General features: G+C 40.0%; 2 protein-coding genes across 5 annotated transcripts in view; both read right to left on the reverse strand.

The window, feature by feature from the left end:
- The window catches only part of loxl2a (lysyl oxidase-like 2a), a 25,181-nt gene extending 15,684 nt beyond the window's left edge, over positions 1–9,497 (reverse strand). The window contains exons 1-3 of the mRNA XM_008409408.2: positions 9,371–9,497; positions 7,195–7,494; positions 4,467–4,642 (exon numbers count right to left, since the gene is read on the reverse strand). Coding sequence (XP_008407630.1) covers positions 4,467–4,642; positions 7,195–7,462 — 444 coding nt within the window. The 5' untranslated portion in view covers positions 7,463–7,494; positions 9,371–9,497. The remainder of the gene's footprint in view (positions 1–4,466; positions 4,643–7,194; positions 7,495–9,370) is intronic.
- Positions 9,498–11,388: 1,891 nt separating this feature from the next.
- tacc1 (transforming, acidic coiled-coil containing protein 1) overlaps positions 11,389–14,220 on the reverse strand; it is a 26,144-nt gene continuing 23,312 nt past the window's right edge. For all 4 annotated transcript variants that reach the window (XM_017304818.1, XM_017304819.1, XM_008409402.2 and 1 more), the window contains one exon: positions 11,389–12,707. In XM_017304818.1, coding sequence (XP_017160307.1) covers positions 12,642–12,707 — 66 coding nt within the window. In that variant the 3' untranslated portion in view covers positions 11,389–12,641. The remainder of the gene's footprint in view (positions 12,708–14,220) is intronic.

Consider the following 14,220-nt stretch of genomic DNA (forward strand, 5'->3'; position numbering starts at 1 on the left):
CAAAATGTTCTCTCACAAAACCAACTATTAAATTTGCTCGTATGATATTTTCTTATGCCAAAACGTGAAACCTCTTATTGTTGCAATGCGAATGCGCCGCTTTATCTCCAAAGGAACAGTTACATTAGCGTGGTTCTAGTTGTGCAACATGAATGTTTTAGCTTTGAATCACATCTGCAGCTTCCTAGGAATACATCGCATGCACAGAGGGAGCACCATGTGAAGACACTGAGTCATAAAACTCCAAATCTGAAAGTCCTCAGCTTGGCTGGTCTAAGACACAAAGGGGAGCTCGGGCCATGGGAGGATCCAGCTGTTGAACATGTGGTAGCAGCCTTCCAGACAGCCTGTACTGGAGTCTCCTGACATAAATCGCCCTGTCTCCTCTCAGTCAGTCTCTTCCTCAAAAGCTTTTTCAATTCAACGTGCTGAAGGCGAGCTTAACCCCTGCTCAGGTTTCCAGCCGTAATCATGAGAATAAAAACTGGTGTAACCTCCTATTACAACAACTGTCTTAGATTAGATTGATGAATCCTGGTGTGACTGTTTGGTTCAAGTAAACATGTTCTGGTTGCAGACTGCAGCTGCCTGTGCAGCTCACTTTTAACTCGTCGACTTGGGAACAAAATGTTCCTTCCATGCCAACTTTCGCAGTTTTGATTTCTGTCTCTACGGATTTTCTTCACATTCTGATAGCTGGGTTTTTTTTTTAACTGTCCTGCTAAAACACAGCAAGGCAATAATAACAATGATAATAATAATAAAAAACAAGAAAATAAAGGCAACAAAAAAATAAGTGTAAGATAAAGTAAGTGACAGCATAGATAAAATTAATAAGACAAATCATTTGCAGTAACTACACGCAGAGTGAGGGAGTTGTGTGTCATGAGGCGGTGGTAGGTTGCGGTGAGGAGATGACGCTGAGACCCAGGTTATGATGAAAAACGATGAATTTAATGACAATGAACTACAACAAGGAACAGCGGGGAAACAGCACGAGGAAAACTGGCAGCACGGAGACAGGTGACATCAATTGACAAGGACCCGACGAAGAACACAGACAACAGGGGAGACTAAATACACRCGGGGCAATCACGGGAACGAGACACACCTGGGAGACAATCAACGGGGAAAGACGCAGMGACAGGACTAACAGGGAACAGGATCACACAGAAACTAGAAAATAAACACATAGAAACACGGATCATGACATTGTGGTTCTAAGTAGCATGTGTCTCCTTTCTGACTCAAAAAGAATAACTTCCTTATTAAGAGGTGTAAAGATATTAAATAATACTGAAATTGTGTCAAGTTAAAACTTTCCTGAAGGACCTCTTCACCTGGAATGCTTTCTGTGAAATCTTACTGCACTTTTAATCAAAGCGAGCACACCTTTCCATCGGACGCCTCTTTTTGGCACACAGTGTCAGCATGGCATAACGATTGCACACCCAAACTGTGGCACAAGCATCTTGGAAAACAAAAACATCCTCTCAGGAGGACTGCTATCAAACTTGTGCTACGAACCCCTAATTATACTAAAATAACACATCCCACTGTGCACTGTGTTTTTCCAACTGGAACATCACAGCGTTGCACAGCTGGTTGGATTATCTCGACTAAATTAGGGGAAAAATGTTCCTGCTGACAATCAGTCCGACCACAGCACCAGTCGTCATGAATTCCTTACGCTATAAGGAACAAATGATTAGTCATAACAACACTTGTCTTGAGCTGCACAGACTAAATTAAATCTGTGTACTGCGAATAACTAACGCAGATTAATGTGGAAACAGTGCTGGGTCACAGATGTGGCTTGTAAAGTCGGTTCTGAAGCTCAGGAATGATCAATCTATTGTTCTTTTAGGGGTGTTGGGTAACCGTCTAAGGCTGATGGCATTTAACATTTTGTCAGTAATAAATAACTCAAGGCTTTGATCAAACAGAGACATAACGTGGACAAATGGCCTTAAAATTATGAAAACACGCAGTGCCTTGCAAAGTATTCCAACCCCTTGAAGTCTTTTACACCCGCAAAAATTTATGTATTTTAGTGGGGTTGTGTGTAATGGACGATCTCAAAGTGGTGCTTAATTGCCTAATTATGAATTAAGAGGATACACTCCACTTTTGAGTCTCTCTATTTGGGTCAATTTCTACCAGTTTCCACTTCTAAAAACTGAAAGTTATTTTCCATTCTTCGTTGAAAAGTACCTCAACCCAAGTCCAACTGGATGGAGAGCATTCGCCAGAAATCACCTTTCAAGTCTTGCCATTCTATCTGGGCCTTTCCAACAAATGAATGTGCTTTAATTTCACTCACACCATTTTAAGTCACACCCCTTGAACTTTTCCACACTCTGTCACGATACAACACCAAAGTCCAGCGTAGCTTAATGGGATTTTACCAACTCAAAGTTTGTCACAAAACAAAATGTGAGAGGTGAAACCAGTGCATCTGTTCAGCCCCTTTGTGTCAGGATCACTTATTGCTGCAGGTACAACTGCGACTCTTCCTAGTTACGTCTCTACCAGTTTTCCATTTAAAGACTCACTAGACCTTCTTTTCAGGTTGGCTCGAGCTCAGGTTGAATGAAGAGCATCAGTGAGCAGCAGCAATTTTCAAGTCTTGCCACATATTCCTGATTCGATTAAGGCGTTTTGTATACGCACAAAAATTAAACTCCATTATGGTCTCATCTGACCAGAACACCTTTTACTGGGTGATTGCTCTGTGGCCTTGATGGATTGTGGAAAACTTCAAACTGGAATACTTGTGGCTTCATTTCAGTAACAGCTTTGTTCTTCCAGCTCTTTCATAAAGACCAGATTTGTTTAGACTCTTGGTCGCTTCAATGATTAATGCCCTGTTTGCCCAGCCCTGACAGTTTAAGTTGTCAGCCATGTCTCATCGCAGCTTAAATGTCTTCCGCTCCATCACTGACCTGTCGGGTGTCTTCCTTGGGTTTCCAGATACTTCTTATTCACAAAAACCTCTATACAGAGCAGATGGATTTAAGCCAATATGAATTACAAATTAGGGAAAGAAGTGACAATTTCCTTCCACTTTGGAATTATGAACTACTACCTTGTGTTGGTCTTTCACACAAAGTTGCAATAAGATTAATTAGAGTTTGTCCCTGTTGCCTGTGGGAGAGTTCGGGGGATATGAAAACTTATGAATGCTTTCATCCTTGTGGTACAGACCAACGGTAATGCCCACAGCTGTTCACTTTCCAGACTGAACACAGAATGTCAATTCATGCTGTGAATAAACATGTTGCTGGAACAGGGTTGCTCATTGCTACCGTCGCTTCAAGCAAACCGAAAAAGGTGTAGGTACACCTTTTTCCCTTTCCTCTCCTCTGTAACTTAAAAGACTTTGGTTGGACTGAGGAAATATTTGCAGGGCGGGGGAGTGAACTGCACTAACACGCCAGAAACCCCTAAGTATACTGATCACGTAGAGGACGAGGAGGTGCTACCATCATCATGTACAACCTGTAAAAAAAGCAGGAATAAACATTTTAATTTCACCTCTCCTCATTTCCTTCATTCCCAACACTGAAGCAGGCGGTGGAAAAGCAAACAAGGTCTTCAAATTTTCTCCGCTGGGTATGTTGCCTTAACAGGACCTTGACAAAAACATATTCACTGTTCTGGCTGGCGTGGAGGCTTGTGACGCAGCCACTCCTCCGCCCTCCATCAAGTACAAACAAACAAAGAAGGCCAAGCATGAGTTCAGCGAGAAAGCACTGCCTCTCTTTGAAGCTGCCAACGAATGCTGCTTCAGTTTTAAATGGCAGCTTTTTTAGTCACTTGTTTTCGGACGAGCTGAAGGAATGTCTGCATCGCCTCCCTCCCTCTCTGACTGTCACGTTCACAGGCCCACGCTGACTTTCCGTCCGGCGCAGAGGGGCTCTCTACAGGCTCTCTACAGGCAGACCGGATGGTATTCCTTCTCTCTGACTCATCGCCGTGATGTCCCAGGCTGCATAGTGGAGCCCTGGTGTGTACACTTACGTATAACAGACAATGTGGGACACGGAGCATCTTCAGGCTAAAGATGACTTGCTGTGTTACATGAAAAAAACAACAATTTGAATGTTTACTGTTACTGAAATGTGATGTTTGGTGATACTTTAGCAGGTTTCAGTTCAAGTTACACAATATGTTTCATTCTTTAAATGATAAGATCATAAATGCACCAAAATGTTGCAATAAAATCCCAGTGAGGAAAGTTGGACGGATTTGAAAATAAAACTTGACTTTGAGCGATTGGAAGACGTTTTACTGCGATAAGCCTTTCTTTCATCCGGAGCCTGTCCGCTATCATTTTCCAACACAGACAACATCTGCCCAGGTTACATGTGTGTACTTGAACCAGGCTTAGAGAACCGCTAAGGTGTTAATAATTTATCACACATTTGGCCCTTTTTGTACGGCAGCGGCTTACGTGAGCCTACCTCCCCACCGACGGCTTGGTTCCTGATGAACTTGAAGCCCGGAATGCGTTTCTGGGAGCACACCACCCCGACGTCTTCTGAATGCTTGCAGTCAGACACTCCAAAGCCGTTCGACTCGCACTGAGCGAGGCTCTTCTCTGCGCCGGTGCAGTGCACGTTGTCCAGCCAGATGCGACCTGCAGCAAGAGAAGACGAAGGCAGGTTTATTTGTGCACAAGGTATGTTTGAGGCGCTTCCCATGAAAACAAGGAGATGCAGATAACAAGAAATCTCTTACAAAGCAAGAAATTCTAAAAAATGGACTTTGGCTTTCATTTGAAAACTAATATTTTTAGTCCTGATTTAAAGGAGCCAACACTTTCTTAAAATCTCAGGCGTTCAGACAGTTGATTTCTGAGAAACGTAAAGCCTATAACCTGACAACAGCCACTGAAGCAAGAGGTGCAAAGATCACTGATAACCTGACAAGTATAGATGGTATTTCTGTACAATACCAGAAAATTTAGCAACAATGATCCGTCTTGGCCGAGGCCATATTTGTGCCTGAATTGATCATCTGCTTCTTTGAGACTCTGTTCAACTCATAACACTTGAACTAAAAGCCAACAATTACTGCTCTCTTTAGCAGTTTTCTTTTCTTGGCGCTTCCACTGAGGTCACTGAGAAAAAGACGTGCGCTCACGTGCCGCCGTGTTTGTTCCCTGACATAACCAGCCAGAGTCGGACTGGTGCATGTCCTCCGCCGCACAGCTGGCAGATCTGAATCAGCCGTGAGGAAAACCACACAGCTGTACTCGTGGGAGCATTCAACGTGCTGCTCTTCCTTTTAACGGCCTCAGAGTGTTTCTGAAGAACGTTGCAATCATACCAACACAGTGACTGCACATTACGTGGTAGTTCACCCTTATCCACCCTTCTCCCTGAGTACTTCTGTTTGGAAGAACAATGGAAGAACTCATAGTACAAGTCTGGACTTTAATTGCCACAGGGCGAGATCCAGCAAAGTCTCAATGGACTTTTTAAACAAAAAGTATCCATGATTAGTGCTGTGGTGAAACAACAATTTAGATTTTTTTTTTCAGAGGCCTTAACATGGACTGTTGAGTGGAGTCATTTATTTTGATAATGAGCTATAATTGCAAAAAGGCAGCCAAGAAATACTCAAACTAAACTGGACAGAGGACAGTATTCCCGTGGAGTCTCACTAAAAGTTATAAGTAGTGATCTATTAACTCTATTGTTGTAAAAAAATACTCTAAAAAGGAAGTCCTTATAAGTGTTATTATGTCGTAAATCAAAAATCTTTTGTGAACAAAGGTTGGGGCAGATTATGCTCAGTCTTCAAGCATTATGAAGACAGCAGAGTGGCGGCCAGGAATAAAGTTGTGAAGAAGTTAAAAGCAGAGTTAGGTTGCAAAACAACATTCCAGTCTTGGATCAACTATGTTTATCCTGTCATCCAAAAATGGAAGGAGTATGGCCCCACTTCATACCCACCAAGGTATGCGGTGGCAAGTCTCACAGCTCGTGGTCAGGGTTAGGACGAATTTATTTAAAATGGACAACTATTGTCACGCTAAAACAAATACGGCATTTGTGTAAATACCACATCAAGAAAGCTGTTATTGGCAGAAAGCCAGAAGAACTGCTGTCTGCAGTTTTCTTTAAATCATGCAGAGGACATAGCAAATATGCGTCTGGATGTGCTCCGGTCAGACAGGACCAGAACTGGTCTTTTTGCAGCTGAATGCAAACCACTAAGGGAGGCAGAAAACCAACAACTACACATCACATAGCATGACAAAATGTGGGACTGTTCATATGCTGTGAAAAACAAAAACTGTAGAGAGGGATACAATTTTGATCGCTGAGTGTTTCCAGCAAGACAAAAACACAAACTGGCTATTCTGAACACCTAAGGAACCTTTTTCTCTTCTCTTTTATTGTTGGTGGATGATTAAGGATAAACATGATGTAAACTAAGAGTTTCTCATGGCTACCTCTAAATGCCAGAAATTCCATACATAACGTGATATGAGGCTTTTTTTTCCTCCTCACTCGGCCAGAAAAACGTTTCTTAAAGTATATGCTGTCTTTCCATCCAGACATTATAAGAACTGTATAAAGATTTACTGCTTGTCAGCCACAATATCTACATGAATAAGTGCATAGACCTGCTTAGGTTCAGAAACGTAGCAACCAAAGTTTCCACAATGACTGCTGTGCTTCATGAAGTTAATTGGAAACTTGATTACTCTGCTTCTGTAGTCCTGACTGAATTTATGACTGGCAGGACCACCAGCATCTATAACATTCACAGAGATGGGGATGTCATCAGCGTTCCTAAGGCAACAGAGGAAACTGTATAGGTTGGAAAGTAAAAAAAAAAAAAGCAAAACGGAGGTGAGATTACGTCTGGGTTACGGTGCCTTCAGTCTTTCCCCGCTCTGAACGGACTGACGTGCCCCCGCCTCAGGTCTGATGAGAAACCCAGCGCCAGAAAGGATTACCACTCAGACGCGGAAAACCTGGAGCTGAACGCAGTCGTATGCTGCCTGCCTTCGAATGTATGCGGTTGGGCGACAAAGTAATCCCCCCCCCGCCCCCCACACACACACACACTATTATAAAAAGCCTGACCCTGATTCTTCTGGTTGACTTTCAGGAAATCTTGACTTGGTCCTACTGGATTAGGGGACTTTCTGACAACAGACCCATTCTTCCTTACCTTCTCCTCTCCCAAACTTGGCAGAGGGAGCCCAGGACACAGCATCCATGAAGCCCAGCTCTCTGCACACCACTTGCGCAGCAGAGATGGAGAAGTCATCATCGCACACCGTCCCCCACTCTCCATTGTAGAAAACTTCCACCCGGCCCTCATAGTGTTTCCTCTTCTCCCCCCCGAGGCGGAGCTGGATTACAGGCTTGCCGGCGTCTGACTGGGCACTGCTCAGCGCCGACACGCACAGCAAAGCCAGTAAAAGTCGGTTCACCATTATGGGGACGGAACGTGGAAAAGATGAGTTATCTGGAGGGAGATACAAAGGCATATGACTTTTATGATCATCTTTACAAAACTGCTGTCGCCAGCTCTTTCTGGAGGTCCTCCTCGGTTCCCAGACAGCTGGACCGTGGTTTGTGGTACTTTTTGCCTATAATGTCAGGGACTGAATGCAATCTTTATAAGATCTTGGTGTGGCTATCAATTTTCCAAAGGCATTATTCCACTGCCTCTATGCAGCCATGAGTATAGAATCAAATTTTTTACCACAGCTCAAGTATTTTGTAACAAGTTTGACAGTACTGAAACATTGTTCCATAAAATATATTTTACATTATGCTGATACATGTAAATTCAGAATCAATTTTTTTTTTATTTCAGAGGCGAAAAATGCTTCTAAGCAGAATTTGGAGTGTTTTTGTTAACAATGAGAAGCAGCAGGTCTCTGTATCTGTCTGGCAGCTTAACTGGGAGCAAATGTGAGCTCCTGAAGAAAGGGTGCCGCTTGTCTCTTCATCTGCTGATCTGGACCCTCAGGCTGATCTGAACTCTCTGAACTCGAGTTCAGAGAGAAAACTGAAGTCAATCTTAACATTTCGTGAAAAACTCTGAACTCATCAGCTCTGGGACCAAAAATACCTGGGGGAGTTAAGGTATGGAAAGAGGAACATGGATTGAGGAGGGATGGGGGGGGGGGCAGCTTTCCGAGTTGACGTCATGTTGAAAGCCCAACAAACTGCAGGCGCTTGTTCAAACACCTCCTTGGGTGAAAGGTCAATAAATTGTGAAACTGTGTGGGGCGTCACTTGGGAGTCAAAGTAAAACATGTGGTTTATCTCCCTTAAATATCAGTACAGGCAGCAGAAGCAACTTTAATGCCTAAGAGAGAACATTTTGTGACTAGATAGATAGATAGATAGATAGATAGATAGATAGATAGATAGATAGATAGATAGATAGATAGATAGATAGATAGATAGATAGATAGATAGATATTCCATTTTTAGACAATGTTTCGGATAGAGCTGTTTTATATGTTCAAAGTATGAAATACTGTAAATATCTGAATAATCCTTCAATCCTCTCCGTAATCTCCGTCAGATAAAGAGTTCTTCCTTTGTTAGCTTTAACAAAAACACCCCAAATTCTGCTTAGATTTATTTATTTTGATTATGCTTTTACTGTAGCTGTGATAATTTTCTGCACCTGTGATGTGTTGTTAACTAATATTTAAAAAACAACAAACAAAAGTGATTTCAGTTCTTCACATGACGGCTGGATTTATGCTTAGAATAAAATATGCACCTATAATTTGAGTGAATTGTTGACTAATTCAGTGACTTCTGAAAGTAGATGGCTGGACAAGATTTTATTTAGGTGAAACAGAGTAATGGGGGAGGAATAATGACGCATCCTACACTTTTAATGTTTTTATTAGTAGAAATGGATTACAAATCCATGTATTCAGTTTTTTCTCCTCATAATAAGGCATCACTTTGTGCTGGTCTGTCAGCAATGAATCCAATTAAATACATTAACGTTTGTGACAAAATGTGACAAAGTTAAGAGTGTGAATAGTTTAGTAAGACACTACAAGTAGCATAAAAGCAAAAATCACATGTAATAATCCAGATGGCTAACATGGTTAAAGTGTGATGTTAATGTAGCCCTATTTTATTTAATAGTTCATTTTCTAATTTCGAAGTCTACATGAGCGCAAAATGTATAGAATGTAAAATATTATAACATAATTAACAGCTTTAAAGCAGACTTTTGTAATGTTTAAATTGCTAAAGGGAGGGTAATCACGAAAATGTTCTCAAATTACAAAAGGGTATCAGGCATTAATCCCCGAGTGCGGGTTTTGCACAGTTGGAAGAATGTAAAAAGTGAAAAGACTTACTGTGAAGATACAGAAGAACCAGAAGACCGAACCCTCCAGAACCCTGGCTTCAAACCGGTGATAGAGGATGGAGTAAGAAACTGTGGTTCTTTGTCCCATAAGTACTTTCCAGGCTGCTTTATCTGGACTCCCCGCACAGCTGGCAGCTCCGTCCCAACCCACTCCTCAAAATCACGGACAGCCAATGAAAGGCCGCCTCAGCATCCTGACCCCGCCCCCTCCGCTCTAATCACCAGGGTTACAAAACACCGTGGAACATCTATAGGAGGAGGACTTGATCGTTTCCCGCTTTGCCTCCTGATTTATTCCGGAAAGTCTTCTTACAACGATTTGAATCAAAATGCTATTAAAGCAGGAACTCGGAATTAGTGAATTCCGGAGCTTTTACATTAGATTAAGGTATTTTTGTTGCCTTTGTAAATATGTACTTTTTATAATATAATACAAATAGACTTTATAATCAAAACCATGAAAATTAAAGCATAGATTATTAATTACCAATCCGTAGTTATTCTTCTGTCACGAGTGACAGACAACTTTAAAAATATTTAATATAATTATAATAATTTCACAAATTTAACATAGGCACAAAGCAGCAGCCATTAGTCAAATAAGTAAACACAGACAGGAAAAAAAAAAAAAAGAAATATGGCTAGTATCTGTTTCTGTATTCTTGCCTTGGATTTATAGAGTTAGAGAATAAAGGTATAGCGAAAGTCCTCTCTCCTCTTCTGACACCATAACAATGTGTGTGATTAGTCACCCTGAGCTGTTCTAGGACGCCCCCATGTGGAAAGAACACGCAAGGAAAAAAATGACAGGATTGTGACATGCTAAATCCTCGAAAATAACAAATTTTATGTGCATTTGTAAACAAACGTATAATTATAACACTATTTTAATTATACATTTGCAAGCATTCGCGTGTCAGACATAAACTTTTATTTTCAGTCTTTTGTAGAAGTAATTGCATGCAAAAACTAAGTTTGTTCTCACATTTTGTGACTGTTTTAAATTACATGTTTCAATAAAAGACATAACAGAACACAAGCTGCACAATGTAGACATGTTCAGCAAGCTTTACTGCTACAAGTTTAGAGATTGTTTATTAGAAATATCTTCATTAGTGTTTGGACCTTTTCCTAAACCCATAATGTACCATTTATCAAAATAAATAATAAATAAATAAATAAATAAATAAATAAATAAATAAATAAATAAATAAATAGCTAATAAAATTGGTAGCAAAGTACCACTTTTTCATCCCTTTGTCACATTTCTAACTTTAAATGATTGAGACTTGAAAAGCAACAAAAAAAGAGTTTGTGTTTTAGCCAAGCTCCTGCAGAACTAGGAAATACTGAAGCAGACTAAACACCCAGCGGCAAAGCCTGATCTCATTAAGATTACTCAACCACACCGGTTTTCTGAAATTACACAAAACGTAAACGTATTCACCATGTTGACATAAAAAAGATTTAGATAGGATGTCATGTTTAGACGATTATCACCTTAGGGTATACACGTGACTGAGGGAAAACAGCTGCCTCAGGGCTTTAAAACCAGAGCTATTTTTAGGCTTTTGATTCAGGATATTGTGTGCAAAACTCCGCCTCCCCCCTCAAAGATTTAGCATTTGGTTAATTTTTAAAAGAATGATTCCGTTTGCCTATGCGCCGCTGTTTTCATCACATAGTTTAATATACTGATGTTTTACACTCCAAATAGCTTGGATTCAGGGATCTTTCCTGTGAGACACATGATGAATAGAATATGATGGGCTTCTATGCTGATGGAAAGAAATAAAACAAAAAGTCTTTGCATGAACATTATTGAAATGATGGTAGAAGTTTCCCGTCTTGGACTATCTGTTATAGTTTCTATATCAAACTAATCTAGATTTATTCTGAATGAAGATACTATGAGATACTTCCTTAACCGTCTGTAACCTTTTCACAGAATCTCACTTTAAAATTCCCAGCAGTCCCTTTAAACGGTTTAAGAAAAAAGTATCAACATATTATTAAATCTTATCCATTTATTCAGGAATTCACAAAATATAGCAGTTAACATACAATCAGGACACACTCTGCTCTTACATTTACAAATATTAAAGACGTAACTCTGAATGTTCTTTCCATTAAGTATAAAATATACAGATTTTACCACAACAATGGACTTTCTTTGAAAAGCAGCTTCAAGCGAGTAGGACATCACGACAGGACATGGAGTCACACCAAAGTCCACCTCAGGTCACCGTGATATTTAGCATCCGATTGTGCAGAAGCAAAAGGTTTTCATACAAACATCTGTCATTTTTGTGTGATATGCCAAGGCTGAATACAACAGCTCCTTCCAACAGCTCCTTTAAGTTCTCGCCACAGAATTAGCTGGATGTTTCTTTAACGAGAGTAAAAGGTAAACATCTGTCTTGAACACCTTATGAACCACAGGGAAAGCCATAACCACTGCAAACGCATTCAAGTTCAAAATATATTGATCAGACAGGAAATATACTGCATACAAGTTGGCAACAGCTTGAAATGAGAAAATTAAAGTTTATCCATGAACTAAGCAGAAAAAAAGGAGTCACATCAGCAACATCTTGACTCACAGAAAACCAGAAAAAAAGGGAGATTTTTCTCACACAGGAAAGTTTAGTAATAAAAAAAAAAGCAATATGGCACATGGGTAAAATTATTGCATAATAAGAATATGGTCAAATCAAAGAAATGCTCCATACTCAGAAATCAGAGAAAACAATGTACATTTTGGCTAATGTTGCAAAGTATATATATAAACAACATCGAAAGAAAAGGAAGTAAGAACTCTGCAGAGAAAATAATAAAATTCAATCAGTTCAGGCACTCAGTATAAATATGTTTTCTGCAGCCTTCAAAGAGAGCTCATTCAAATGAAAGTGTGCTGCGATGAAGAAGGAGCTGTGTCGTCCTCTCCATCAGTTTCTGAACACATGCGGTAAAAAATTATGGTAATTCTTAGATATAAAAAAAACAACAGCAACGCACAATCAATCAACAACAAGTCTTTACATCTTAGGATGATACTTATTCTTTAAACATTTAGTAATTATAATGGTGAAAACGATAGACGCCTGATGATGTCTTGTAGCTTTTGCAACAAACCTGTTGGGTCACATGTGCTAAATTGTGCTGATGTGGAGGATTTATATCACATGCTGCTGCTGTAAGAAAAAAATCTTGAATTTGAGCAGATGTGAGCTGATGAAGTGAGTATCACCGAATGTCTGTCATTCTGTTCCCAGCTTGGCGATCAGCTCGTCGCAGATCTTGGTCAGCTCCTCAATTTCTTGATTCTATCAGGTAAGAAAAAAAAAGAGAAACTTTGAGGTTCGCTTCAACAATTATAAACACATCAGTTCATTGTCATCCTGCAAATGAACTATATAGCACATTGCATAAAATTCAACACAGCATTGATGGTGCACAAAGTTTATTATAAACTACTTCCAAGTTGTGTACAGAAGTGTTGTGAAATCAAAGAAGCAAAGTATAAATTGAGCGAGAAACTTTAGAAAAGAAAGGTTCGTTTTTAAAAAACTAAAGTTCAGGACAAACAAATGTATGTCAGGTAGAGGGGGTTGTGTATGAAATTAAAACAGTCTTTTTCACATTTTAAATTAAAAATAGATATAAACAGCATTTGCAAAACAAATACAGCTTAGATAGGATGTTTGTTTGTAGATTCAGCTAGAATTCCTAAACATTGTGTTCTTGCCATTGCATTGACACAAATTCAAATACTGTTTATGTATTTATTTTTTTCCCTGGCTTTCTGAGTTGCGAAAAGAAATTTTAAAAATAACCAAAAATAAAATCTCACTAAGCTTCTTGAGTGAAGTGAAACATTGCCCTCTAGTGTTCAGTTTTATTGAAGCAGCACTTTGGAGAGTGAATTTACATTAGAGTAGCGGTTCTCAACGTGGGTGGTACCGCCCCCCAGGGGGCGCTGGCAGAAATCTTTACAAAAGGGGGGCGCTGGGATGCCTTTGGGGGGCGTTTGGTCGAAGGTAAACTTTACACCTTARAYGCAGAACAATACCAGTTTAGACTTTGAGCAACTTGGTAAAACTGTATTGTGTAACATTAAAACATGCTTGGCTGCAACTGTATTGATGGCASCTCTTCTTCTGTTCAGTGTTTGTAGCTTCTGTTAGCGTCTTGGCGCAGCTCCGTTCTCCTGCTACTGGTAGCTAAAATCACGATACCCTCACTGTGTATCCCTCTGAAAAACGAACCCATTTAAATAAAGAAATCCCTCCATGGGTGATACCACGAAAGAGAGCGTTCATTTTATAGTGTTAACACCGGTGCTGTAAGTGGTCCGGTATGAAACAGCACTTTTAAATTTCAATAATCAGAATACCAAAATTGTTTCCGTTGTTTTAAAAGGTTTATGTCAGTCTGCCTTTTCCCCATCAATACGCCTCCCGACCGCCCTGCACCTTAGGGGCTTATCAAAAAACATGAGAAGCGGGACATAAAACGGAGCGATGAACTAGATGTGAATTATGGCATAAAAACAGAGAATCCGACGCTGAACAGTGAAAAATCACATGATGTGAAACACATGACGATTAGGCGGCGCAGCAGGTGATGAGTAAAGATTACTGATGGTCAATAAATGATAAAATAAAATTAGCAACAGGAAAGAAACTAAAGTGGACATAGCAATAAACCAAGAGAGGATAATACTAATCAAATGAAACTAAATGAAGAACAAAATGCAAGAATAAACTAAGAAACTAAAGTAAATACTAAGGAATAAACTGGTATGGCAAGACCTTTCGAGCAATAATTAATACAGAG

This window comes from Poecilia reticulata, linkage group LG5 (genome assembly GCF_000633615.1).
Source record: "Poecilia reticulata strain Guanapo linkage group LG5, Guppy_female_1.0+MT, whole genome shotgun sequence".
NCBI lineage: Eukaryota > Metazoa > Chordata > Actinopteri > Cyprinodontiformes > Poeciliidae > Poecilia > Poecilia reticulata.